Here is a 24,593-nt window from a genome sequence, read left to right as displayed (position 1 = left end):
TGGCCACTGTGGGAGTTCCCCCGTGGCTGCCTCTGTGGGAGGTCCCCGTGGCCACTGTGGGAGGTCCCCGTGGCTGCTCTGGGAGGTCCCCTGTTGGCTGCTGCTGTGGTAGGTCCCCTGTGGCTGTTGTGGTAGGTCCCTGTGGCCACCTTGGTAGGTCCCCCATGGCTACTGTGGTAGGTCCCCTGTGGTCACCATGATAGGGGCCTGTGACCACCACGGTGAGTGCCTGAGGCTGCCATGTCAGGGGCCTGAGATCATGGTACATGCACGTGGCTGCTGTGGGGGGTTTTCTGTGGCCCTCATGGCAAGTGCTCACGGCTGCCATGGTGCCCCTGGCTGCTGGGACAGGTGCTCAAGCCTTCAGCCTCCAATCCTCCCTGAGTATGAAGACTGGGAGGTGATACAGGTCCCCACTGTGCCAGAAGTTTCTGTAAACCTACCTCTGTCCAGTGCTCGGGCAGGCCCTCTCCTTTCCTGGGCCCCTATGTGTGACCATAAAGTGATAGGTGACACTTGATGTAAGAGTTCCTTACAGCCTCAGGGACCCCAGGCCAGGGATCTGAGGGGTGACTTGGCTGCACTTAGTCACCGAGGGAGTCAGGGAGGCAGGCCTGGGTGGTGATTGTGATGTGCAGTCCTAGGTGAGAGACCAGAGTCCCAGTTAGACACCTGGCCCCAGCCTTGTGGTCTCAGGACCATCAGTGGTCCTCTTGGAGCCCTGGGTTTATCCTGTATAAAATGAGGACAATGACAGCATCTCTCGAAAGAGTGAGGACCAGATGAGAAAGCCTGTGTTCGGTGCCCACATGGAGAGCCTGGGACATCAGTACTCATCATCCTCACAGCTGTTCTGGTTCTAATTTAAACCCTACACAGTTTATACCTCCCCACACCCCCACTCCACCCCCAAACAGGAAGAGCAATGCTGAGTTAAACGTGGCGGCTCTGCTGTGGGTGATGCAGACTCGGGCAACCCCAGGCTGCTCTCCCCGCTCTGGCCCAGCAGAGCCTTTGAGCTGAGGGTCTTTCCAGCTGGGAGGCTGGGTTGGCCTTCCCTGGATATGCAGGACTGCAGAGGCCAGGCCAGAACCTTGTCGGGAAGGCCAGCTTGCCTCAAGACTGTCATCCATCCGTCCACCTATGTCTGTGGTCTTGGTGGAGTGCCAGCAGTGGGAGACAGAGGCCAGGGCTGGCGAGTTTGAGCCCTGCCTGGGGACACAGTGCAGGGAGCATCTGTGTGGCCTGCTTGTATGTTCCTGCAGAGGCTGGCCTGACCCGGGCTTGGGCTTGGTGCTCAGGTCATTGCTGGACCCTCATCCCTCCCGGCTCCTGCCGCCTCCCAGACTTCTTTGGTGGAGAGCCAGAGAGAAGAGGGGGCCCCCACAAGACCCCACCTTGTGCTGTGTCTGCAGGAGGCCCCCGTCCTGCCCAATGGCTCCTATGATGGCAGCTCTCTGGTCAAGTCTTCAGGGAAGCTCATGCTGCTACAGAAGATGCTCAAGAAACTGCGGGACGAAGGGCACCGTGTGCTCATCTTCTCCCAGGTGAGCCGCCTGCAGGTGGCTGACCGCCTTCTCCACCTCTCGTAGCCCACGCTAGCTGAGGGCGCACGCTGCCTGCAGCCCTCAGGGCCTGATGCTGTCTCCATGTAGGTTGTGTGTCAAAAGTCACTCCTCCAGGCCTTGGCATGATGCAACCAAGGAGAGCTGGCTGGGTTCCAAGTTCAAGGCACTTAGGGCACATTGGCCATGGGGACCAGTGTCTTCCCCACTACTTGACCCCCTGGCCTGCTCCTGCTGGAGCTTCTGTCCAGGCTGGGACAACAGCCCTCACCCTTCACCCCTGCAGCCCCACTTCTCATGAACCAACCCAAGGTGGGGCCCCTTGGGTTGGTTCACAAGGAGCCCTGTGTTGGGTTAGCTGGGGGAAGTCCTCTCTGAAGCTTGATCCTGAAGTTGTACTTGCAGCATTGCTTTTTGAGGTGGTCAGAGGCAGGGCTGTCTAGCCTCAGAGATTTGTTCATCAGTGCACTTGTTCCTTTGTCCTTTTGCACTTGTCGTATGTCAGGCTCTGTGCTAGCCACAGGGGTCCAGCTCTTGTTCTCAAGACACTTCACAGTCTAGAGTGTGAGACGGAGGTAGACACATGTCTGTGACAGGAGTCAGTGATGCTCCTCAAACCTGGTGTGAAAAATGCTGCCTGATGGTGGGACTGAGCCAGGTCCATTGCTCAAACCAGAGACTAAGATGTGGCTCCTCTGTGTACTCTGGATAAAAGTCTGCTGGTGACAGCTGCTCCTGCCTGTAGCCCCTGAGCCCATTAGGGGCCTGCAGCAGGCCGAGGATCTGGGGAAAGCAGATCAAGCCTGTGACTGTAGGCTGGCCTGGACACTGGATCCAGAATCCCCTGTGTTCTGTTTAGTCGCTCAGTCATGTCCGACTCTTTGCGACGCCATGGACTGTAGCCTGCCAGGCTTCTCTGTCCATGGGATTCTCCAGGTAAGAATACTGGAGTGGGTTGACATGCCCTCCTCCAGAGGATCTTCCCAACCCAGGGATCGAACCCAGGTCTCCTGCATTGCAGGTGGATTCTTTACCAGCTGAGCTACCAGGAAAGCCCCCAGAATCCTCTAGCCCCCTGCTAACGTAAGACATGATTCTGAACTGAGGTCTTGAGGGACCAAGTAGAGGGAACTGCACAACTTCTAGAAGTGTGCACAAAGAGAAAGTGACAGAGACGGGGCTTTGACATCCGGAATGAGCCTGCAGGGGGAATTCCCTGGCGGTCTAGTGGTTATAACTCCTCACCTTCACTGCTGAGGTCCTGGGTTCAGTCCCTGGTCAGAGTACTAAGATACCACAAACAGCGTGACATGGGCAAAACTCCCACCAAAACAAAAGCAACTCCAATAAAATAAATAAGCACAAGCAGCAAGAAATGAAACAAGAACAACTAGCTAAAAAAAGTGTTAGTTGCTCAGTTTTGTCCAACGTTTTGCTACCCCATGGACTATAGTCTACTAGGCTCCTCTATCCATGGACTTCTCCAGGCAAGAATACTGGAGTGGGTAGCCATTCCCTTCTCCAGGGGATCTTCCTGACCCAGGGATGGAAACTGCTTATCCTGCATTGGCAGGCAGGTTCTTTACTACTGAGCTGCCAGGAAAGCCCCTAATTGGGAAAGGATCTGCTTAAAATGGAAACAAAACATTTCAATAGATTAGATAAACTCTCAACACTGTTGAAGAGAACACTGATGAATGGGAACCTGGCATTGAGGAATTTTCCCAGAATGCAGCACAGAAAGACAAAGATAAACATGAGACACTGCATGGAAAACACCTTGAGAGGCTCTAGTAACTAACTATTCAATATGTATCCGTAATAGGAGTTGCAGAAAAAGAGCTAGAGAAAATGTTAAAGAAGTCAGATTTAATGAGAGTCTGTATACCTAGAGAAAGACATGTGGTCTCAGGTCTGAAGCACACTCTGGAGTACCAAGAAATAAAAATAAAAATATAAATATGAAAGGAAGCCCTAGGCACATTGTAGGGAAAATGCTGCACTTTTCAGATCTTGTACCTAAAGAGGAATGACAATTAGACTGTCCTCAGATTTTATATCAGCAATAGAAGTGGCAAAAGAAAATGGCAATATCTTCATTACACTATGGGAAAATTGCAACTGATAATTTTATGTCTAGCTAAACTGTCTCTCAGGATTGATTATGGAGGATTATAGGAGCTCAGAAGGGCCTGCCTTTCTCTTCTCATAGGGAGGAGTGAAATCAGGGAAGATATCACAGAGGAGGTGCTGTTTGAGTCCCCTAGGCAGTAAGGGGGTGGGAAGAAAGTCCAGGTAATCTGGGATGGTTGTGGGGTACAGAGGAAGCACTGGGATATGAAGGCCCAATGGACTGGCACCAATCTGGCAAGCCTAGAATGCCAAGATGAGGATTTGGGACTTTATTCTGAGGGGTGACAGCAGGGTGGCGCATGCTCTGAGCTGTGTCTTAGGCAGAAGACTTTGGGGCTGGTGTGGGGGATGCGGTGGCTCTGGGGGTTGAGCTTGGAAACTGCATTGTTCTTCAGAGGATGGTCCCAAGTCAGGCCTGCCTGGGTCCCACCTGTCTCCCCACTCAGTAGGTTGCTCTGTCTCCAACTGTCATGAGGTCCCTGCCCATGGCCCCTATGGGGGTCCCTCCTCTGTGGCAGCCCCTCAGGAATACCATGTCCCCTGCAGATGACCAAGATGCTGGACCTCCTGGAAGACTTCCTGGAGTATGAGGGCTACAAGTATGAGCGGATTGATGGTGGCATCACGGGGGGCCTTCGGCAAGAAGCAATTGACAGATTCAATGGTACCCAACCTTACCCAGGGCTCTTGATGGGGACCCCTGTCTGTCTCTCCTCCCAGACTAGGATCTTAGCCAGACCAGCCAATTTTTTGTCAGGTTAGCTACTCCTCAAACAGCTGGAGAAAGCAGACCTGTCCTTAGGTCCTAGTAGCTGGTAAAAAGAATTCATCCCACGGAACTTTCCAGGGGCCTGCTTGGGTGTTTAGAACTGAGAAATTAGGAGGAGGGCAGAAGGGGAGGAAAATTCTTCTGTTACTAAATGAAGCTGGTGCGGAGGGTCTGGCCAGCACCCCTGGGCTTCTGATACTGACACCAGCTAAAACTGCAGTTATGAGCAGGGCTGGACAGGGCCTGTCCCCGTAACACAGGCTGCTGCAAGGAGGGACAGAGCTGAGCAGCACTCCCCTAGGGGAAGGACAGAGGAAAGGGCAGGGCCACCCCAGCTCAAACTGTCTCCCTGGTGATGCTGGGAGGCTGGGAGCTGGCTCTGGAGTGGAGGGAACATCTGGAGACATGGTCTAGCACCTCTTTAGTGGGAGGTTTTCAGAAAGAGATGAAGTGATTTTGTGGCTGCTTCCTGCCTTCCACCCTCAGAGCAGGTCTGGGGCCCTGTGGCCTCCAAACCCAAAGCAGCGATTCCTATTGCCCACTCATGTCAGAGGTAAGGCGAGTATGGTTTCAGGATGTAGATGTGGTCCCATTGCACATGGCAGTGGGAAGCATCAGGTGGATCGGGGACCTGTGTGCAGCTCAAGCAGGTGTCATGGTCAGTCCCAGGTCACTTACTGAAGGGCCCGGATGGGCCTGAGACCCAGCTGTCTTGGGGCAGTGGGGACTGACCAGAGGGCTGGCCCACGCCCTGGAGCTGTGACCCTGAGTGTTCAGTGGTCACTCTGACGGCATCGCATGCGGTGGTAGCTGGGAGGGCATGAAGGATGAGCTCTGCTGACCTCCCAGGGGCCTGACCTTCAGGGGCTCTGCTGGTCTTTGCTGGCTTTTTGTAGTTTCTCCTTTGCCCCTCTGGGCTTTGAAAATCAGTTCATTCTCGTTTTATCTTCTTCCTGTTGGGTCAGGGCTCAGAGCACAGCTGTGGGCTATGTGGGGCTCAGGTGGGCTGCCCTGTCTCTGCTCCATGCCCAGGGGCCCCAGGCCTCTTCTGGCTTCCCCCCAAGCACAGCTGAAGCCGCTGTGGCCTAAGATGGGGTCACAGTTCCTGCTCCCTCCCCGTGGTCTCCCCTGTGCCCTCCTGTCTGCCACGCCCTTGTCTCCCATCTCACCTCTCTGGGTATGCCCCTTACTCACTCTTCTGGGCACCTGCCTCTCTTCCTCAGCCCCTGGGGCCCAGCAGTTCTGCTTCCTCCTTTCGACCCGGGCAGGTGGCCTGGGGATCAACCTGGCCACGGCGGACACGGTCATCATCTACGACTCGGACTGGAACCCACACAATGACATCCAGGTGTGTGGCCCCAACACCAGAACCCTCTCCAGAGGGTCCCTTGCTGCCCCTGGCTCTGTGGGCGTTCCCTCTCCCCCACCCCCAGACTGTCTCAGGGCTTTACCTCCACCTGGACCCACCTCGTAGAGTCCCAGCCCCAAGGGCTACCTGGAAGGTGAGCCCCCCACCACTGTTCAAAAGAGCAAACAGCCCAGGGAGGGCAAGGGACGTGTCCAAGAACATGCAGCAGGCTGTGTGAACACGACCCCTGTTCTGTCCCATCACTCTTAGGATGAAGGCCATGGAGGGAATCAGGATGAGGGGTCCTGGGACCCAGAGGGGGCCAGTTTGGGAACAACAGGAAAATAGAGGGGACAAGACCTGTGGAGGTGCGGGGAGGAAGAGGCACTGGTGGAGGAGGGGGCACTGGAGCTGGTGAGGAAGGATGGGAAGGTTAGGGGGTGCAGGAGCAGAGACACACTCTGCTGTCTCCTGCCCACCCTTCTTGGGACAGGACCGGGCACATAGACGCATTATACTCTTAGGGCACACATACAAACTCATGTCTCATGCACACCCATGTGCACCTGTGTGAGTTGCATACACAGACCTTATTACACTGGGTCAAGTCATGTGGATGCCTGATGCACAGAGCCTCAAGCCTGTCCTCATGTCACACATGTCTCTGCAGGGTAGCTGTACCTCTCCAACAGGTGGGCTCACAGCCCCACTAGTGGTCACTCTCAGGGAGGTGCAGCCCCCACCTTGGCATGAGTGCCATCAGCGCCCTGTGTGGCTTCACTACTACATCAAGTGCACTGGCCACGCTGCCCCTCACACCTACCCCTGCACACCTGTGATCACACCGAGTTGCCCCTGCACAGGCACCCCGCACTAGCCCACACACAGTCAGGTCGGGAGTGCAGGTGCCCTGGTGCACAGCCATCTCCACGGGCAGTCACACAGCCCATTCCATGCAGAGGGTGCTCATGAGCTCATTCGCATGCCTCCCCCCTTCCCCCCACCCCGCCCCGTGGTGCCTGGCCCTAGGCCCCCAGTCCTCTGTTGAACCATGGGTGCTAAGCTACAGGTTGCCCCCAGGCCTTCAGCCGTGCCCACCGCATTGGGCAGAACAAGAAGGTGATGATCTACCGCTTCGTGACGCGGGCCTCGGTGGAGGAGCGCATCACGCAGGTGGCCAAGCGCAAGATGATGCTCACCCACCTGGTGGTGCGACCTGGCCTGGGCTCCAAGTCTGGCTCCATGACCAAGCAGGAGCTGGATGACATCCTCAAGTTTGGCACAGAGGAGCTCTTCAAGGATGACGTGGAGGGTGGGTGTCCTGGGTGCTGGGCATGGTGGGGGGTGGCCCTGCTTGAGACACTCCCCTCCCAGGGCACCCCCAGTGCCCAGTCCCTCCTCCTTCTGCTCCCCACTGCTGGCCAGGATGGGCAGGGCCAGGGTGGCATCTCTGGTGCTACCCCCTGAGCCCTGCAGCTCCCCATCCCTGTGTCCTACAGGTATGATGTCTCAGGGCCAGAGACCCGCCACGCCCATCCCTGATGTCCAGTCCTCCAAAGGGGGAGCCTTGGCTGCCAGCGCCAAGAAAAAGCATGGCAGCACTCCACCAGGTAGGGGCCCTCCCAGCCCAGCCCCTGTACCCTGGATAGCTGTTCCTGGAAGGAAGTGGGCCCCCAAACCCATTTTGTCAGGTTCCCTTGCCTGCTCCCCTTGGGTGCCTGTGGACCTTAGATGGAGGGGCCGAGGGGCTGTGACAATACAGGTTCCTCGCTATGGTCACTTATTGTCCAGCTGCAGCCCCTGGCGGGAACTGGGAAGCACCATTGTCTGGAACCTGCTCTGGTTGGGGGGGGGGTCCCCTGACTCTGCATCCTGGCTGCCCCCAGGTGACAACAAGGACGTGGAGGATAGCAGTGTGATCCACTATGACGATGCTGCCATCTCCAAGCTGCTGGACCGGAACCAGGATGCCACGGACGACACGGAGCTCCAGAACATGAATGAATACCTGAGCTCCTTCAAGGTGGCGCAGTATGTGGTGCGCGAGGAGGATGGCGTGGTAAGCCCGGTCCCTCCTCGGCCCCGCCCCTCGCGGCCCCGCCCTCACCGCGTTACGACTTCTCCGTTTAAGAAACTGGCTCCTGGGTCTCTCCTGAGTGGCTCCTCTCCTTACCTCTCAACTTCCACCGCCCTAGCGCAGAGCGTAGGTGCCAATTATTCTAAGTGCCACTTTTCCTTTTGAAACTGGGGGCCTCCTGAGGGCAGGGGTGGCGCTTATTCAATTCTGTATCTCAGTGCCTGGCACAAGGCCAGGGCATGCTTGTGGCGTGAATGAATGGATGAGTGAATTGCTGAGACAGGAGCAGGAAGAGGAAGGCCAGCTGGGGCTGGGGTGATCAGGGAAGGCTACCTGGAGTAGGCAGGCTTTCCAGTTCCCCTTGAGCCGCTAGAGGGTGAGCCGTGGGAGAGGCAGTGAGGCCTCCGCGGGGGCGGAGATGCCCGCCGGCCCCGCCCTCACCGCGTCTGCGGCCCCGCGCCCCCAGGAGGAGGTGGAACGGGAGATCATCAAGCAGGAGGAGAACGTGGACCCCGACTACTGGGAGAAGCTGCTGCGGCACCACTACGAGCAGCAGCAGGAGGACCTGGCCCGCAACCTGGGCAAGGGCAAGCGCATCCGCAAGCAGGTCAACTACAACGACGCCTCCCAGGAGGACCAGGGTACGTGTCTGGTGGGCAGGGTCCTGCTGGCGGGGAGGACATCCCTGTGGCAGGAATTCCCGGGGTGGGAGAGTGGGAGCCGTGTAGAGTGGCTGAGCCGGGAGACGGTTGGAAGGCTTCTTGGAGAAGTGGGGCTGGTAGCTGGTGTGGGGTGTTGGGTTTTGAGGGGAACGAGATGGGTAGTGACTCAGTGACTTCACTGCTAGTGGTTTTAGTCAAGCCTCAGCTTCTCTATCTGTTAAATAGGGCCACTGATGGTATAAGGCCTGAGAATGTAGTGTGAGGTTGTTAAGGGAGCTCATAGGAAGTGCACGGTGGCTGTTTTCATCACCACTGTTATTGGGCTAGGTGTGAGGGGCTCCGGCGGGCTTCTGCTTGAACAGCCCACTCTGTGCCCCTCTTCCTGACCCCCCGACAGAGTGGCAGGACGAGCTCTCAGACAACCAGTCTGAATATTCCATTGGCTCTGAGGATGAGGACGAGGACTTTGAGGAAAGGCCGGAAGGGCAGAGTGAGTCAGGGCTGGTGACTCTGGGCTGGGGCCAGGCTGTGTGTCGGGGAGCTGATGATCAAGTTGGGGGTCCCGGGGGCATCGGGACCAGGATCTGTGCTTTGGAGTAGGCCCTGAAGGGTCATGCTGTCTGGGGCGTGTTGGGGGGGGATGGGGTGGATCAGGACATCTGGGGCCCCGCTGAGGGCTTGTGGCGGGGCTGCTCCCTCAGGTGGACGGCGACAATCCAGGAGGCAGCTGAAGAGCGACAGGGACAAGCCTCTGCCCCCTCTTCTTGCCCGGGTCGGCGGCAACATTGAGGTGGGGCCCGCCTGCACCCCCACTTTCCCACTTCTCTTTCCCGGAATTTATCTCATCTTTCAGAGCAAAGAGCTTACCCCTGCTGCCACCCCGGGATGTGGAGGAGGGACAGGAGGGCTGCGATTACACTGGGTCACATGCCAAGTGGAGATGGGGGGTGGGGACAGACCCTTGGTCTGGGCTGTGCCCTTTGGGTCCTGCCCCAGGTGAAGGGCCCCCCACCTCCGGTCTCCCCGCCTGCTCCCCGTCTCCTCCCCTCCCTGTGTCTTTCTCTTCAACTCTGAATTCCCTGCTTCCCAACCCTGCTGCCCGCCCTGCCCAGGTGCTAGGCTTCAACGCCCGCCAGCGGAAGGCCTTTTTGAACGCCATCATGCGCTGGGGCATGCCCCCCCAGGATGCCTTCAACTCCCACTGGCTGGTGCGGGACCTTCGTGGGAAGAGCGAGAAGGAGTTTAGGTAAAGGGGCCGAGGTGGTGGCCCAGGGTGTGGCCACCTGCCTGTAGTGGGCAGGCTCCTCTGGACGGGCCAGCACATTGGGCGGTGTTACTGCCAGGCTGGGGCTGGCCAGAGAACTCACTGCTGTCTGATGTCTGGTAGCTGAAGTCTAGGCCTGGGCAGGATTCCTGTGCAGAGAACGTGACCGGTCACCTCTGCCAGGGCAGCTGGTGTTAACAGAAGCACAGAGGATCTGGGTTCTCCAGGGGAAGGGCTGTCCCAGGAGGGTCCCCTGCCCAGGGCCCCCTCTGTTCTTCCCTGGGGCTTGACCCAGCAGGCCTGGTTGGGAGGCAGGTGATGGGTGATGATTCCAGCCAGGAGGTCCCCTGGGGTCCTGCCGGCCCCCCACTCCCTGAGCCCCAGTCCCCCCCACCCCAGAGCCTATGTGTCCCTCTTCATGCGGCACCTGTGTGAGCCGGGGGCTGACGGCGCGGAGACCTTTGCGGACGGCGTGCCCCGCGAGGGCCTCTCCAGGCAGCACGTGCTCACGCGCATCGGGGTCATGTCACTAGTTAGGAAGAAGGTGGGTGAGTAGCCTTTACTGGGCTTTTACTGGTGGTCGCCCATGGCCTGGGTGTGCCCCAGGGCGGGTCAGTGGGCAGAGAGCAAGCACCTGGCTGTCCAGGGTCTGAGTCAGCTTAGAGGGATGGACCCAGAATGCATCTCTGGGTGGGGAAGTGGGCGGTGGTGGGGAGGGGACTGGAGGCCAGGATGACAGGTGGGGATGGGTGGGGGTAGTGCCTGGCATGGGGGTCTGCGGTCAGCCTTGGGTGGAGTCAGCAGCCAGCCCAAGCCAGGGACACCCCCAGTCCTGCCAGCCACCCCAAGGCCCTCACATCTGAGCTGTGACCACCTCCCTCCTGCCTCGCTCCCACCTGCCCAGGTTCAGGAGTTTGAGCACGTCAACGGGAAGTACAGCACCCCGGATCTGATCCCTGAGGGGCCTGAGGGCAAGAAGCCGGGCGAAGCCATCTCCTCGGATCCCAACACACCATTGCCCGCCAGCCCTGCCCACCTCCTGCCTGGCCCTCTGGGCCTGCCAGGTCTGGACTCCAGTGAGGAAGGGTGGGCACCCAGGTCGTGGCAGGAGTGCCAGGAGACCCCACGTCCTCCTCACATCCCACCCCCACAAAGCTTCTAGCTGAAGAAGTATCACTTCCCTAAGAGATCTTCTTTTTAATGACAGCTTTGAGATGTGATTCATACACCACAATATTCAGTCTTTGCGTGTGTGCTAAGTCACTTCAGTCGTGTCTGTTTGCGACCCTATGAACTGTAGCCCGCCAGGCTCCTCTGTCCATGGGATTCTTTAGGCAAGAATACTGGAGTGGGTTGCCATTTCCTTCTCCAGGGGATCTTCCTGACCCAGGGATTGAACCTGCGTCTCTTGTGTCTCCTGCATGGGCAGGCAGGTTCTTTGCCACTAGCGCCACCTGGGAAGCCAAAAGCCTTTAAAAGTGTATTAGCCGATTGTTTCTAGCATATCTATGGGATTGTGCAACCATTGCCTCTGATTCCAGGATGTTTTCATTAACCCCCAAAGAAACACATACTCATTGGTAGTGACACCCCATTCCTTCTCCTCACATCTTTCCCTGGCAACCACTGATCTTTCTGTCTCTATGGGTTTGCCTGTTGTGGACATTTCATGTAAATGAAATGCACCGTGTGGCCTTTTGTGCCCACCTTTCACTAGCATGCAGTGTATTCCAGATTCGTCCAGGTTTTAGGGTGTCAGCACTTCATTCCTTTTTGTAGCTGAATAATATTTGATTCCATTGTTTGGATCCACCACATTTTGTATATCCATTCATCAGGTGATGGATTTTGGGTTGGTGCTACCTTTGGCTATTGTGAATAATGTGGTGAATGACATTGCTTTGAACTTTTGTGTTCAATTGGAAATAGGTGTTTTCATTTCTCTTGGGTGTATAGGCAGGAATAGAATCACTGGGTCACCTGGTATAATATTTTGAGGAACTGCCAAACTTTTTCACAGTGACTACACCATTTTACATTCTACCAGCCGCGTACAAGGTTCCAATTTCTCCACCTCCCGGCCAGCACTTATCTAACTTTTGGCTTATAGCCATCTTAGTGAGTGTGAAGGGGGAGTCTCACTGTGCTGTCTTACTTACTTACTTTTGGCTGTGCTGGGTCTTCATTGCCGCTTGGGCTCTTCTCTAGTTGCACCGTGCAGGCTTCTCACTGCAGTGGCTTCTCTTGTTGTGGAGCACGGGTCCTCAGGCTTCAGTAGTCACATCACATGGACTCAGTAGTTGCAGCTCCTGGGCGCTAGAGCACAGGCTCAGTAGTTGTGGCACAAAGGCTTAGCTGCCCCGAGGTATGTGGCATCTTCCCAGACCAGGGATCGAACCCATGTCTCCTGCATTGGCAGGCAGATTCTTTACCACTGAGCCACCAGGGAAGCCTGGTGGTTTTGATTTCCACCTCTGGCGGCTGAAGATGTTGAGAATCGTTTCATGTGCTTCTGAGCTTTTTGTGCATCGTCTTTGGAGAAACGTCATTTTACATCCTCTGTCCTTCCTTAATGGTTTTTTTGTCTCTGAGTGTCTTTTTGATGATCTGTGTGTTTATCTGGGTAAAGGCCTGGGGCATCCTGCCTGTCCCAGGTGACAGGCGAGGCCCCGAGAGGCTCAGCGCCTCTGAGGACATCCTGCTCCTGGGCACAGGTGCCCTCTGGAGGTGCCTAGTTTTCTTCCTGGCCCTGTGCTCGTGGGCAGGTCCCTTAGCCCATGAGCTCTGTTTTCTCATCTGTGACGTGAAGTTGGGTAGTGACCACCTCCCAGGGCTCCTCAGAGCATGTGGGTCACTGGCGTTCTGCAGTGACTCAGCATTGAAGAGGCAGGTGGCCAGCCAGCCAGCCTGAAAGCCAGGACCACAGCTGGGCTATGCTGGCTCTCAGTGGGGCCTCCACCCACCTCACCTACTGCTTCCAGACGAGAGGCCCCCACAGCTTGTAGTTCTGTCCTATTGGCCCCTGGCTTTGACCTCACTGGGCCCAGGGTCCCCCACATTGCAGGCCCGGCCTGGGCTCTTTGGCTCCCCTGGTTCACCTGTTCTTCTGCAGGTGTCTGGCCCAGGATCCTCTCTGACTCCCCATTTCCTGCCCTTCTCCCTCCTCCCACCCCAGCCCACCTGTCTCACCCTTCTCCCTTGTTCTTTCAGACAAAATGGAAGCCCCACTAGGCTACATGGATGAGAAGGAGGTGGGGGTGCAGAAGCCAAAGAAGCCCCCAGAAATCCAGGTAGAAAAGATGCCGGTGTCTGGGCCCCTGTGGGTGTGGGGTGGGAGCTGGGTCCAGGGACCTTCTCAGGTTTTGCCCTTGGCAGCTGTAAGCCAGGCCTCCCTCCTCGCTCCAAGTGTGAGCCCCTAGGACTGGAGCATAGTTGAGAGCAAGCACGGGGAACCAGAGAGTGGGTTCTAAGCCCAGGGCCCCTTCCCTGGCTCCTATTGAGGTCCAGGCCCTGAAGCTCCCGACTCTCTCCTCCCTAGGCCCTGCCAACTGCCCTGGACAGAGTGGAGGGAGAGGACAAGCAGGAGAGCTCCGATGGCAAGGAGAGGGCCCGAGAGGAGCGACTGGAGGAGATGGAGAAGGCCCAGCCCTCCCCGGAGCAGCTGCCGAAAGGTGTGGGCTTCCGCCCTGATGGAGTGTCAGGCCTGTCTCTCCCTGGCTAGGTGGGGGCCATGCACCGCTGTGTCCTAGTGCCATAGGGCCCAGGATGAGGCGAGAGCCAGGGGCTCAGTTCTCTGTATGTGGGCTATAACTTTTCCTTCTGTACACTTTGGAGGTTATTGGGCTACATCTTATTAGTGATTAAAAAAATAAAACAGCAAATATTAATTTGGCTACACCAGATCTTAGTTGCAACTTGTGGGATCTTTAGTTGAGGCATGCGAGCTCTAAGTTGCGGTATGTAGGATCTGTTCTCTGACCAGGGATTGAACCTAGGGCCCCTGCATTGGGAGCATGGAATCTTAGTCACTGGATCTCCAGGGAAATCCCTGTTAGTGAGTTCTGAATCAATCACATTGTGGTCTGAACACATGAGTCTGTATGATATTGTTGAAACCTTTTCTTCATGTGGTCAGATTTTGTAAATGCTCATGTGTACTTGAAAAGAATATCTATTCTTTTATTGCTGGATTTAAGGTTCTAAATATGTGCACTAGATTAGGGGTCCCCCAACTCCAGGATCTAATGCCTCATGATCTGAGATGGAGCCTATATAATAATAATAGAAATAAAGTGAACAGTAAATATAATGCTCCTGAATCATCCCCCGGGTCCATGGAAAAACTTGTCTTCCATGAAACTGGTCCCTGGTGCCAAAAAGACTGGGGACCGCTGCATTAGATCATTGTATTGTTCAGATTTTTTATATCCTTACTCATTTTTGTTTTGCTTTGATCAGTCAAGTCTGAGAGGCTTATGTTAAAACCTCTGTGATTGTGGGTTAGTCTCTGTTCTCCTAAGGCCAGATTTTGCTTTAGTTTGGGATTGGGTTGTTAGGTGCATATTGGTTCACGTTTTTTCTAATCTTCTGGTGAAGTCTTTATTTATTATGTAATAACCTTCTTATTCCTCCTGATTCTTTTTGCTTAAAGGTTTACTTAGGCTTAAATGGATTGAGCTTACTTTTGGGCTTTCCTGGTGGCTTAGATGGTAAAGAATCTGTCTGCCATGCAGGAGACCCAGGTTTGATCCCTGGGTCGGGAAAGATCCCCTGGAGAAGGGAATGGCTACCCACTCCAGTGTTCTTGCCTGGAGAATCCCATGGACAGAGGAGCCTGGCGGGCTACTGTCTACAGGGTTGCAAAGAGCTGGACATGATTGAGCATTAGATCATTAACGCTCTCGTTTCCTTTCACTGAGCATAGTGTTTTCAAGGTTCATCTGTGTGTAGCATGCATTGGAACTTCATTCCTTTTTGTTGAATATATTCTACCCTGTGGATACACCACGTTTTATTTTTCCATTCATCAGTTGATGGGTTTTGGGGGGTTATTTCTGCTTTTTGGCTATTATGAATAGCACTGCTGTGAACATCCATGTATAGGTGTTTGTGTGGATAGGCTTTAGTTCTCTTGGGAGTATACCTAGGAGTGGAATTGTTGGATTGCTTGGTAATTCTCATATTTGGAGGACCTCCCAGGTTGCTTGCTGCAGTGGCTGCACCACTTTACATTTCCACCCACAGTGCATAGGGCTCATTTCCCCATATCTTTGTCAACAATGGTTATTATCTCTCTTTTGGATTTTAGCCATCCTAGTGGGTGAAAAGTCATAGCTCAAGTGGTTTTGATTTGTATTTCCCTTGTGTGTAAAGATATTGAGTATCTTTTCAAATGTCATGGGCCATTTTTATATCTTTGTTAGAGAAATATCTTTTCAGATCCATTGTCCATTTCTCAATTGGGTTATTTATCTTTTTGTTATTGAGTTATAAGGGTTCTTTATAATACATGTTCCATATCAGATACATGATTTGCAGGTATTTTCTTACATTTCTTAACTTTTATTTGTATAATTGAGTTTTAGGTATACCTTTTGTAAATAATATATGGTGGGACTTGTTTTAAATCTAATCACAGAATCTCTATGTTTTAGTCAGCAATTTACTCTCTTTAGATTTATTGTAATAGCTAGGTATCTGGATGAATTTCTGTTCTTATTTTGTGCTTTATATCACCCTTGCCTTTTCTTTTTTTTTTTCTCCTAGCATCTTTTGGATTGATCAGAATTTCTATTTCCCCCTTTCTTCTCAACTCCTTTGGAAAGTTTGCAGTCACTTCTATTTTGTACTCTTAAATTTTTAACATGTTGCCTCCTAAATATTATAAGGAGTGTAGACAACTTTAGCTCTGACCCACTCCCTCTTATCTCCCTTGTGCTCTTACTTATTTCTAAACTATAATCCTTATTTAGATCTTCCCACTCTCTTAACAATTTTGTGTTTTCTAGTATGTTCATTGTTGCTTTGTTCAATGTCCTTCTTCCCAAAATATACCCTTCAATGGTGCTTTCAACAAATTTCTGTGGACGGCAACTTTCTCTCATTGTATGTTATTTTTCCTTTATATCTTACTGTATTTTTCTTGAATAATGGTTAGCAAAATTCGAGGTGGGTTAGGAGTTTTCCCTGAGCACTTTGAAGATGTTATTTCTTTTGTATTCTGACTTCCATTGTGCTGAGAAGGTTGCTCTCAGGGTAATTGCTGCTCCTTTGTAGGAAACTTGCCTTTCCTATCTTACCTAACGTGGTAAGATCATTTTTAAGACTTTCTCTTAGTCTTTGGTCTTGTACGGTTTCACTGCAATGAAATTTTTATTTAGCCTGCTTGTGACTGGCTGTGATTCTTAAAGTTGAGTATTGTGTCTTCTATTGATTATGGGCAAGTTCTCAGTCATTCCCTCCTTGAGTGTTATCTTTCCTCCCATTATGTTTATTTTCTTCTGGAATTCCTTTTACTCATTTATTCATTCATTATCCAATAAATATGTTTTGAACACCCACTGTGTGTTGGGAGCTGTCCCAGGCATTGGGGACACAGACAGTGAACCAAAGCCAAAGCCTTCGCATAGAATTTGTATCCCACTGGGGGACCCAGGTGATCAGCAATAGACACAAGTAGATCTTGTTTAACAAAAGCCTCTAAATTCAACAAAGAAAAGAAAGCAGGTACAAGATTTGTTTCTCTGCAAGGCTTTTTGAATCACCCTCTGATCTAGCTTCAGTTCTTACTTTCTTCATACAGCTGTTTTTAACCTATTTGTACTATTTTCTATGGTTGCACAGTGAATTATTACAAATTTAGCAGCATGAAATAACACCCATGTGTTAGCTCATGGTTGCATGGGTCAGAAGTCTGTGGTGGTGTGACTGGATTCTCCACCAAGGGACTTGCAAGATCGAAGTCAAGGCAATGACTACACTGAGTTCTAATCTGGAGGCTTGGGGGAAAATCTACTTCCGGGTCATTCTTGTTAGCTAACTTCAGCTCCTTGGGGTTGGAGGACTGAAGCCTTTTTCCCATGCTGGCTCTCAGCGGGGGGCCATTCTCAGCATCTAGAAACTGCCTATGTTTCTTGCTACGGGGCTCATTCTGTCTTCAAGCCAACAGTGGTATACCAATCCCCACCATGCTTCAGATCTCTGATGTCCTTTTCTGTGACCATTCAGAGAAAACCCTGCTTTTAAGGGGCTGGTGTGACGAGGTCATGCCCACCTGGATAATCTCTGTCTTTTAAGATCACCTGTGCCCTGTCACATGACTTGCTCAGGAAAGTAGAATCCATCACATTCACAGTTCTAAGGATTATGTACAAGGCTTGTACCCCAGGGCCAGGAAGTCTAGGAGGACACTTTAAAAATATGCAGTAAAACGTCTAACATACTAGCGATTGTGTATTTCATTTCTAGAGTTTTTAATCTAGCTTTTTCTACTTCCTTTTTTTTGACTTGTCTTTTCCTATGTATTCTCTTCTTTCTCTGTCTGGCTGATGGATATTGTTTTCTTTCTTTCTTTTTTTAAACAATTCTTATTTATTTATTTTATGGTTGCACTGGGTCTTTGTTGCTGCACATGGGGTTTCTCTAGTTGTAGCAAGTGGGGGGTTCTCTTCATTGTGGTGTGTGGGTTTCCCATTGCAGTGGCTTCCCTTGCTGCAGAGTACAGGCTCTAGGGCTCGAAGGTTCCAGTAGTTGTGGCTTGTGGGCTCTAGAACATGGGTTCAGTAGTTGTGGCCCATGGGCTTTAGTTGTTCTGCAGCATGTGGATTCTTCCCAGACCAGGGGTCAAACCTGTGTGTCCTGCATTGCCAGGTGGGTTCTTATCCACTGTACCACCAGGGAAGTCTGGGTATTGTTTTCCGAGTTTCATTTGGGTGCATCTTCATCAGTGATTGTTTTATCCTTGAGAACCCATGTCTCTTGGGTAGCAGGAATGTCCCCCTTTCTGTTTCCAGAACTCTGGGGCCTCGTGGCCTGACTAGTGGCCTGGCTGGTGTGGGGCCAGTCTTATGGCACAATTCCGATTCCACAGCCTGCACACCTGTGTGTTGGGTTTGGGTCCTCACTGGAGACTTTCTGACCCTGGACTCCACATGGGAGCCATTCTTTCACAACTTGGCCATGAGCTGGTGGATGACACTTTTTCTCCTTTGCAGAGGCATAGTGGTTGAAGAGTGTCAGTTTCTTGATTAATTCCAGTTCTCTGCATGTTTGGGGCCTCGCCCTTCCTGTTCAGTGTTGAGACACAGCTGGAGTCCCACAGGCCTCTTTCTGGTGTCCACCCATCCCCAACCCAGGACCCCAGTGCATGCTTCTTGAGCTTTTAGTTTCCCTTCATTTATAGAAAGTGAAAGTGTTTGTCGCTCAGTTGTGTCTGACTCTCTGCAACTCTATGGACTGTAGTTCGCCAGGCTCCTCTGTCCATGGAATTCTCTAGGTAAGAATACTGGAGTGGGTTGCCTTTTCCTCCTCCAGGGGATCTTCCCAACCCAGGGACTGAACCTGGGTCTCCTGCATCGCAGGTAGATTCTTTACCTTCTGAGCTACCCAGAAGTTCCGTCTTTATTTATGGCAACTGATAATTTAGTTTAGTTTTGTGAGTGCACTTATGTGTTTTTTTTTTGTAATGTGATAGGTTTTGCCTGACATTTCTGGGTGTCTGTAAGAGGTGCTTTGTGTTGATGAAGGCCTGATGTGTTGCCAAAACTTTGAGTCCTCTGGTCATCTCTACAGTAGAGAGGATCTGGGGACTGTGCCTTGAGAGAAGTTTGGGAGAGACTGCTGCTGAGATGGGTGGATGGAATGAGGCCCCGTCCCCACCTGCCTCCCCAGTGGATCCTCCCAGATGCTACCTGTTGGACTTCTGAGTAAGATGCTAGAGTGGATTCTGTGAGTGGCTACAATACTGTTGGGAAGCCACCAGGCCAGAGTCCCCGCTGCCCTCTGGACCCCTTCCCACTCTCTGAACACCCCTTTATCTTGCAGAAGAAGTGCTTCCTGAGAAAGAGAAGGTTCTGGACAAGCTGGAACTGAGCTTGATTCACAGCAGGGGCGACAGCAGTGACTTCAGGCCAGGTCGGGGGCTCTGGACTTTGCTCTGTCCCATGTCCCCCTTGGTCTCTTGAAGGAGCCACAAGGAGCTTCCTGAGCCTCCCCTTGGCCCCAGGCCCTGATTAGAGCTGCTGCGTGCGAGGCCTGGACTTGCCAGCCCTCAGGGGACAGACCCTCTACCTCCTATCTCCTGACCCCTCCTGTGGCCCTGGCCACCACTAGGAGGAAGGAGAGCTGGTTACAGAGTTTGGCCTGGAGCTTTGGGGTTCAGTTGGCAGCCTGTGTCCTTCTAAGTGTTGGAATGTTCTGGAATAGTTATCCCCAGATCAGAGCCCTGAGGCAGCATTGCCGTGCTTCAACATAAGCTACAGTCCCCCCCACCCCACCCCATTTTCCCAGGTGGTCCTGACTTGGTGGTGGAGGGGCACCCAGGCCCAGAGCAGCCCTCCCTGCTCAGGACAGAGAGAGGGGCCTGCTGATTAAAACCCTTGGGGGCAGTGAGTCCCTTGCGGGTGGGGAGATGTGTTTCCCACTTGCCTCGGGGTGGAGGGGAGTAAGCCTTCCCCTGGGCACTGTCTTTGGGGTAGACGAGTGAGCATGGGTCTGTCCTCCCCCAGATGACACCAAAGCTGAGGAGAAGGAGCCTGTTGAGACCCAGCAAAATGGTGACAAAGAGGAAGACGAAGAGGGGAAGAAGGAGGACAAGATCGGGAAGTTCAAGTTTATGTTCAACATTGCAGACGGGGGATTCACAGGTATCGGGGGTGAAGCCATGGGCTTAGAGCTACAGGCTTCCTGACCGTGAGTCCCAGGAGTCTGGGCAGATGGTTGTTTGATACTAATGTGTGAATGGTTGACAAAGTCCATGGTATAACCTTTTCTAGTAGCACTGGAACACTGAAGTGCTCGGGGTGGGGGTGGTGAGGGAGAGGCTTACCCAGGCCCACCCCTATGCGGGACGGGGGCACCTCATCCTGCTTCCCTCGGGTGGCTTCCCAGAGCTGCACACACTGTGGCAGAACGAGGAGCGTGCCGCTGTGTCCTCGGGGAAAATCTACGACATCTGGCACCGGCGCCACGACTACTGGCTGCTGGCAGGCATCGTCACGTATCCTTGGCCACGCCAGCGGGGCAGGGCTCCGGTCTGTCCCTCTGTGGGCTTCAGGGAGGGGTGTGGGTCTGGTGGGGGGAGGAGTCTGGGCTGGTGCTCCTGACCAGGTACCGAGGACCCCTTCCTGGTGGTGATGATGTCAGTGACTGTGATCATAAAGGTAGTTTGTCCCTTTATACTCAGTACTCACTCCATCCTCACAGCAGCCTTCCCAAAGGGTTGCTACCATGATCCCCATTATATGGAGAAGGCAGTGGGTGTTCAGAGAGGCCAAGTGACTTGCTCAGGGACACACAGCCCTTCCATCTGACTCTACAATGAATGCTCCTAATTCCTACCTGATCCAGACCTTACCTCCTCTCAGTGATGACACCTAGAGGGTGCTTCACCACTTAGGAGGGCTTTTATTCATTTGTGCATTCTTCAATTCCATCTTTACTGATGATCGACCATGTGCCAAGCATGGAGTATGCAGCCGTGAATGAAACAGCCCCAAATCTCTGTCTAGCCAGAGCTCATATCCAACTAGGGGTAGATGGTGAAAAATATAAATTAGCAAAGTGTGGGGCTCAGTGAACATGAAAAGGTGGGGATGAGGCAAAGGGAGCTTTGGGGGTGGGAGTTGTGTTTAATGTGGGAAGGTCAGAGAAGGTGATATTTGAGGGCAGACCTTCCAGAGACAAGGAGAGGGACACACAACTACCTGGGGAGAGCCCCCCAGCAAAGCTGGCGTTGATGACAGTCTCGAGTGAGACTAGTCATAATGAGAGGTGGAAAGTTGTAGGTCAGGAGTCAGCAGGTCTTTCCTGGGAGGGACATGGGAGTGGACATTTCGAACCTCACAGAGGACTCCTCCACTCTGCCAAGGTAGCAAAAGGAACCACAATACGTAAACCAACAAGCATGGCCATGTTCCAATAAAACTTTATTTACAAAACTAGGCTGTGGGCTGGATTTGGCCTGCAGGCCAAAGTTTACTGAGGTTACGTTGCTTGGAGCTGGAACTTTACTGGTGGTTCAGTGACTTAAGATTCTGTGCTCCCAGTTCAGGGGATGGGAGTTCAATCCCTGGTCAGGGAACCAGATCCCACATGCTGCAACCAAGACCCAATGCAACTAACTAAATAAATAACACACACAGAGTTAAAAAACAAAAAAAACAGATGCTTGGAGCCAGCTTGCCTGGGTTCAGATCCTGACTCGGCCCCTCTCCAACTGTGGGCCCTGGGCAAGAAAGCCTCGTGGTGTCTCTTTGTCCCCTCTGGCTCCAGGGGAGGCCCCTTCCTTGCCTGTCCCTGGCTGCTTGGTGTTCCTTGCCTCACAGCTGCATCAGCATCTCTGCCTCTGTTGTCACAGGCCCTTCTTCCCTGGGTATCTCTGTCTGTGTCCAAATTTCCTCCTCTTATGAGGACCTCAGTCACTGGATTGGTGCCCACTCCACCCCAGGATGACCCTTTCTTAATTTAATTAATTGATTTGATTAATTTGCAAATGCCCTATTTCCAGCTAGGGTCACAGCACAGGTGCTGGGGGTTAGGACTTGGCTGTCTCCACCTTCTGGATTTGGGGGATGAAGAAGTGGCCCCTGGGGGCCCCTGTTGGTGTCCACTGATTGTCGGGTCACTGTCACCCACACGATCCTCTTGCAGCCAAAGTTAATGCCTGCCTGGAAAGCGCAGAGCCAAGATGCCAAACCCTGGGCTGGTTCCCCACCACCCCCTCCCTCCACCCCATGGCCAGGTTTGCCCTTAACAGCCCCCACCTAGGCACGGCTATGCCCGCTGGCAGGACATCCAGAACGACCCGAGATACATGATCCTCAATGAGCCCTTCAAGTCTGAGATCCACAAGGGCAACTACCTGGAGATGAAGAACAAGTTCCTGGCCCGCAGGTTCAAGGTCAGTCCTTGGCAGGGGCCAGAGGTTGAGGGTTAGGGGGCTGCAAGAGGGTGGGTTATGGGAGGGCCTGGGGCAAAGAAAGGAGCAAGCATTTCTTATACCCCGCCCGTATATCCGGGTGTGGGCCAGACCGTCCATGAAAGGGAATCGTTGAGTCAATCAACCAACAGGTGCTGGCTCCTTGCTCTGAAGCCAGACCCCGCTGGGCAAGCGTCCCTGCTCTGGGTAATGGGTGCAGAGGATCCAGCTTGGGGAGGGCTCTGAGGGGTGGCCAAGAGAGTGGACAACAACTGGATGGAGAGGGGCTGTCTTCCTTCCTTTCTTTCAGAGCCCTGGCCTGTGGGAGTGGGTGCTGGTGGGGAGGCAGCCAGGCCAGCACTCAGTCCCTCCCCTCACCCTGACCCCCCCCTCACCCCACTCCCACCAGCTGCTGGAGCAGGCGCTGGTCATTGAGGAACAGCTCCGGAGGGCCGCATACCTCAACATGACCCAGGACCCCAACCATCCCGCCATGGCCCTCAACGCCCGCCTGGCCGAGGTGGAGTGCCTTGCCGAGAGCCACCAGCACCTGTCCAAGGAGTCTCTCGCGGGAAACAAGCCTGCCAATGCTGTCCTGCACAAGGGTGAGTGAGCCCGTCCCCTGGAGATGGGCCCACACCTTGCGTCTGCCCAGTGGCTCCTTGGCAGTAAGTGGGGGTGTGGGGCTTGGGGACCTCAGCCCCGAGGGCACAGCCTCCAAGCCAGACGGGACAGACTGTCACCCAGCCTCTGCTCTTACCTGCGGGAAAAGTGAGGCCCTTGTTTTCTGGCTTTTTTCTGAAGGTCAGCGCTGTGTAGGCCCTGGGTGGGGGGGTAGGTGATACAGCAGAATATTAAGTTGTACAGGCTTGTTTATTGAGCCCAGACAATATGCTTTATTTCTATTTTTTCTTTTAGTGAGAGATAAGGACCCTTTAAAATTTTTTAGTTTTTATTGACATATAATTGATTTATTATGGTGTGTTACTTTCTGCTGTACAGCAAAGTGAATCAGTTATACATATAGATCCGACTCATTGGAAAAAATCCTGATTCTGGGAAAGATTGAGGGCAGGAAGTGAAGGGGGTGACAGAGGATGATGATTAGATGGCATCACCAACTCAATGAACATGAGACTGAGCAAACTCTGGGAGATATTGAAGGACAGGGGAGCTTGAGTATACTGTAGTCCATGAGGTCACAAAGAGTCAGACACAACTGAACGACTGAACAACTCTTAGATTCTTCTCCTATATAGGTCATTACAGAGTACTGAGCAGAGTTCCCTTTGCTGTATAGTAGGTCCTTATTGGTTATCTATTTTATTTTTTTTTGAATATTTATTTGGCCGTGTCAGGTCTTAGTTGCGGCATGCAGGATCTTTGTTATGGACTCTAGTTGTGGTGTGTGGGCTCAGAGTTGTGGTGGGAAAGCTTAGTTGCTCTTTGGCATGTGGAGTCTTAGCTACCTGATCAAGGATTGAACCCACATCCCTTGCCTTGCAAGGTGGATTCTTAACCACTGGACCACCAGGGAAATCCTTATTTTCTACATAGTACTGATATATGTCAATCCCAGTCTCCAAATTTATGTCGGTATCTTTAAACACATTGTCTCTGTACTCTGTAATATTTTTAAGTGGTGAGGTTTCTTATCTCATTTTAAAGTTGGGGACATTGATGCTTAAGGAGGTGAAGTAATTGCCCAAGGTCTCCTGGGATTCAGACCTTTGACCCTCGTCGTCCTAAGCCTGAGAAAGTGCCCAGGCTGGTTAGGGGGAGAGTGAGCCAAGCTTACGCCGAGGGCCCTGGACTCTGTGGCCCTGGCTGTTTGGGAGAAGTTTCTCCAGGCGGCTCTGCTCCTGGGCTTGGCCAGGGCTGCAGACCTCCCTGGGCGCCAGGAGGCTGGCCGAGGACCCGGAGGGAAGCCCAGTGTTGGGTCAGAGCTTCCAGCTCTCATCTCTGCAGCCCTCGGGCCCCGGGAGAAGCTGTTTGTAAAACCGGACTCTTGTTCAGCGGGCAGGTCTCTGACGTGTTGGTTGGGAGGGCTGAGTGGGGGGCGCCCCCTGGCGTCCGCTGCACGGCGTGCAAGTCACACGGTAACACAGCCTTGTTATTAAGCACCGGCCTGGGCGTCCGCGTCCCAGCTTCTTAACCACCCTGCCTCCCTCCCCAGTCCTGAACCAGCTGGAGGAGCTGCTGAGCGACATGAAGGCGGACGTGACGCGCCTCCCCTCCATGCTGTCCCGCATCCCCCCGGTGGCCGCCCGCCTCCAGATGTCGGAGCGCAGCATCCTGAGCCGCCTGACCAACCGAGCCGGCGACCCCACCATCCAGCAGGTCAGGCTCGGCGCGCGCCCCGGGCCCCAGCCCCCCACGCACGCATGTCCTGGGCGCCCTGGGGCGGGGCTCGGGCCGGTGCGGGACTTGGACCTTTAAACCTGAGTCCTTGCCTCCAGGGCGCTTTCGGCTCCTCCCAGATGTACAACAACAACTTTGGGCCCAACTTCCGGGGCCCTGGACCGGGAGGGATTGTCAACTACAACCAGATGCCCCTGGGGCCCTATGTGACCGGTAGGTGCCCGTCTGCTCCCTGGTGGCATGTGCAGGGGTGCCCGCGGGCCCCGCCCGCGTTAGCC

At 53.5% G+C, this 24,593-nt stretch overlaps 1 protein-coding gene across 3 annotated transcripts in view; it reads left to right on the top strand.

Annotated features, from left to right (window-relative positions):
• Nucleotides 1-24,593, top strand: part of CHD5 (chromodomain helicase DNA binding protein 5) — a 67,735-nt gene that overhangs the window by 38,752 nt on the left and 4,390 nt on the right. For 2 of the 3 annotated variants that reach the window (XM_040263272.1, XM_040263274.1), the window contains exons 20-40: nucleotides 1,416-1,547; nucleotides 4,245-4,362; nucleotides 5,691-5,815; nucleotides 6,896-7,127; nucleotides 7,315-7,425; nucleotides 7,702-7,874; nucleotides 8,359-8,533; nucleotides 8,952-9,044; nucleotides 9,256-9,344; nucleotides 9,667-9,800; nucleotides 10,218-10,362; nucleotides 10,723-10,882; nucleotides 13,029-13,108; nucleotides 13,357-13,489; nucleotides 18,861-18,950; nucleotides 19,544-19,681; nucleotides 19,926-20,034; nucleotides 21,804-21,936; nucleotides 22,364-22,559; nucleotides 24,131-24,294; nucleotides 24,414-24,528. In XM_040263272.1, the coding sequence (XP_040119206.1) occupies nucleotides 1,416-1,547; nucleotides 4,245-4,362; nucleotides 5,691-5,815; nucleotides 6,896-7,127; nucleotides 7,315-7,425; nucleotides 7,702-7,874; nucleotides 8,359-8,533; nucleotides 8,952-9,044; nucleotides 9,256-9,344; nucleotides 9,667-9,800; nucleotides 10,218-10,362; nucleotides 10,723-10,882; nucleotides 13,029-13,108; nucleotides 13,357-13,489; nucleotides 18,861-18,950; nucleotides 19,544-19,681; nucleotides 19,926-20,034; nucleotides 21,804-21,936; nucleotides 22,364-22,559; nucleotides 24,131-24,294; nucleotides 24,414-24,528 (2,845 nt within the window). The remainder of the gene's footprint in view (nucleotides 1-1,415; nucleotides 1,548-4,244; nucleotides 4,363-5,690; nucleotides 5,816-6,895; nucleotides 7,128-7,314; nucleotides 7,426-7,701; nucleotides 7,875-8,358; nucleotides 8,534-8,951; nucleotides 9,045-9,255; nucleotides 9,345-9,666; nucleotides 9,801-10,217; nucleotides 10,363-10,722; nucleotides 10,883-13,028; nucleotides 13,109-13,356; nucleotides 13,490-18,860; nucleotides 18,951-19,543; nucleotides 19,682-19,925; nucleotides 20,035-21,803; nucleotides 21,937-22,363; nucleotides 22,560-24,130; nucleotides 24,295-24,413; nucleotides 24,529-24,593) is intronic. The other variant, XM_040263273.1, reaches the window with a different exon arrangement.

This window comes from Oryx dammah, unplaced genomic scaffold, assembly GCF_014754425.2.
Source record: "Oryx dammah isolate SB20612 unplaced genomic scaffold, SCBI_Odam_1.1 HiC_scaffold_21, whole genome shotgun sequence".
Classification (NCBI taxonomy): Eukaryota; Metazoa; Chordata; class Mammalia; order Artiodactyla; family Bovidae; genus Oryx; species Oryx dammah.
This window is presented reverse-complemented; position numbering and strand designations above follow the sequence as displayed.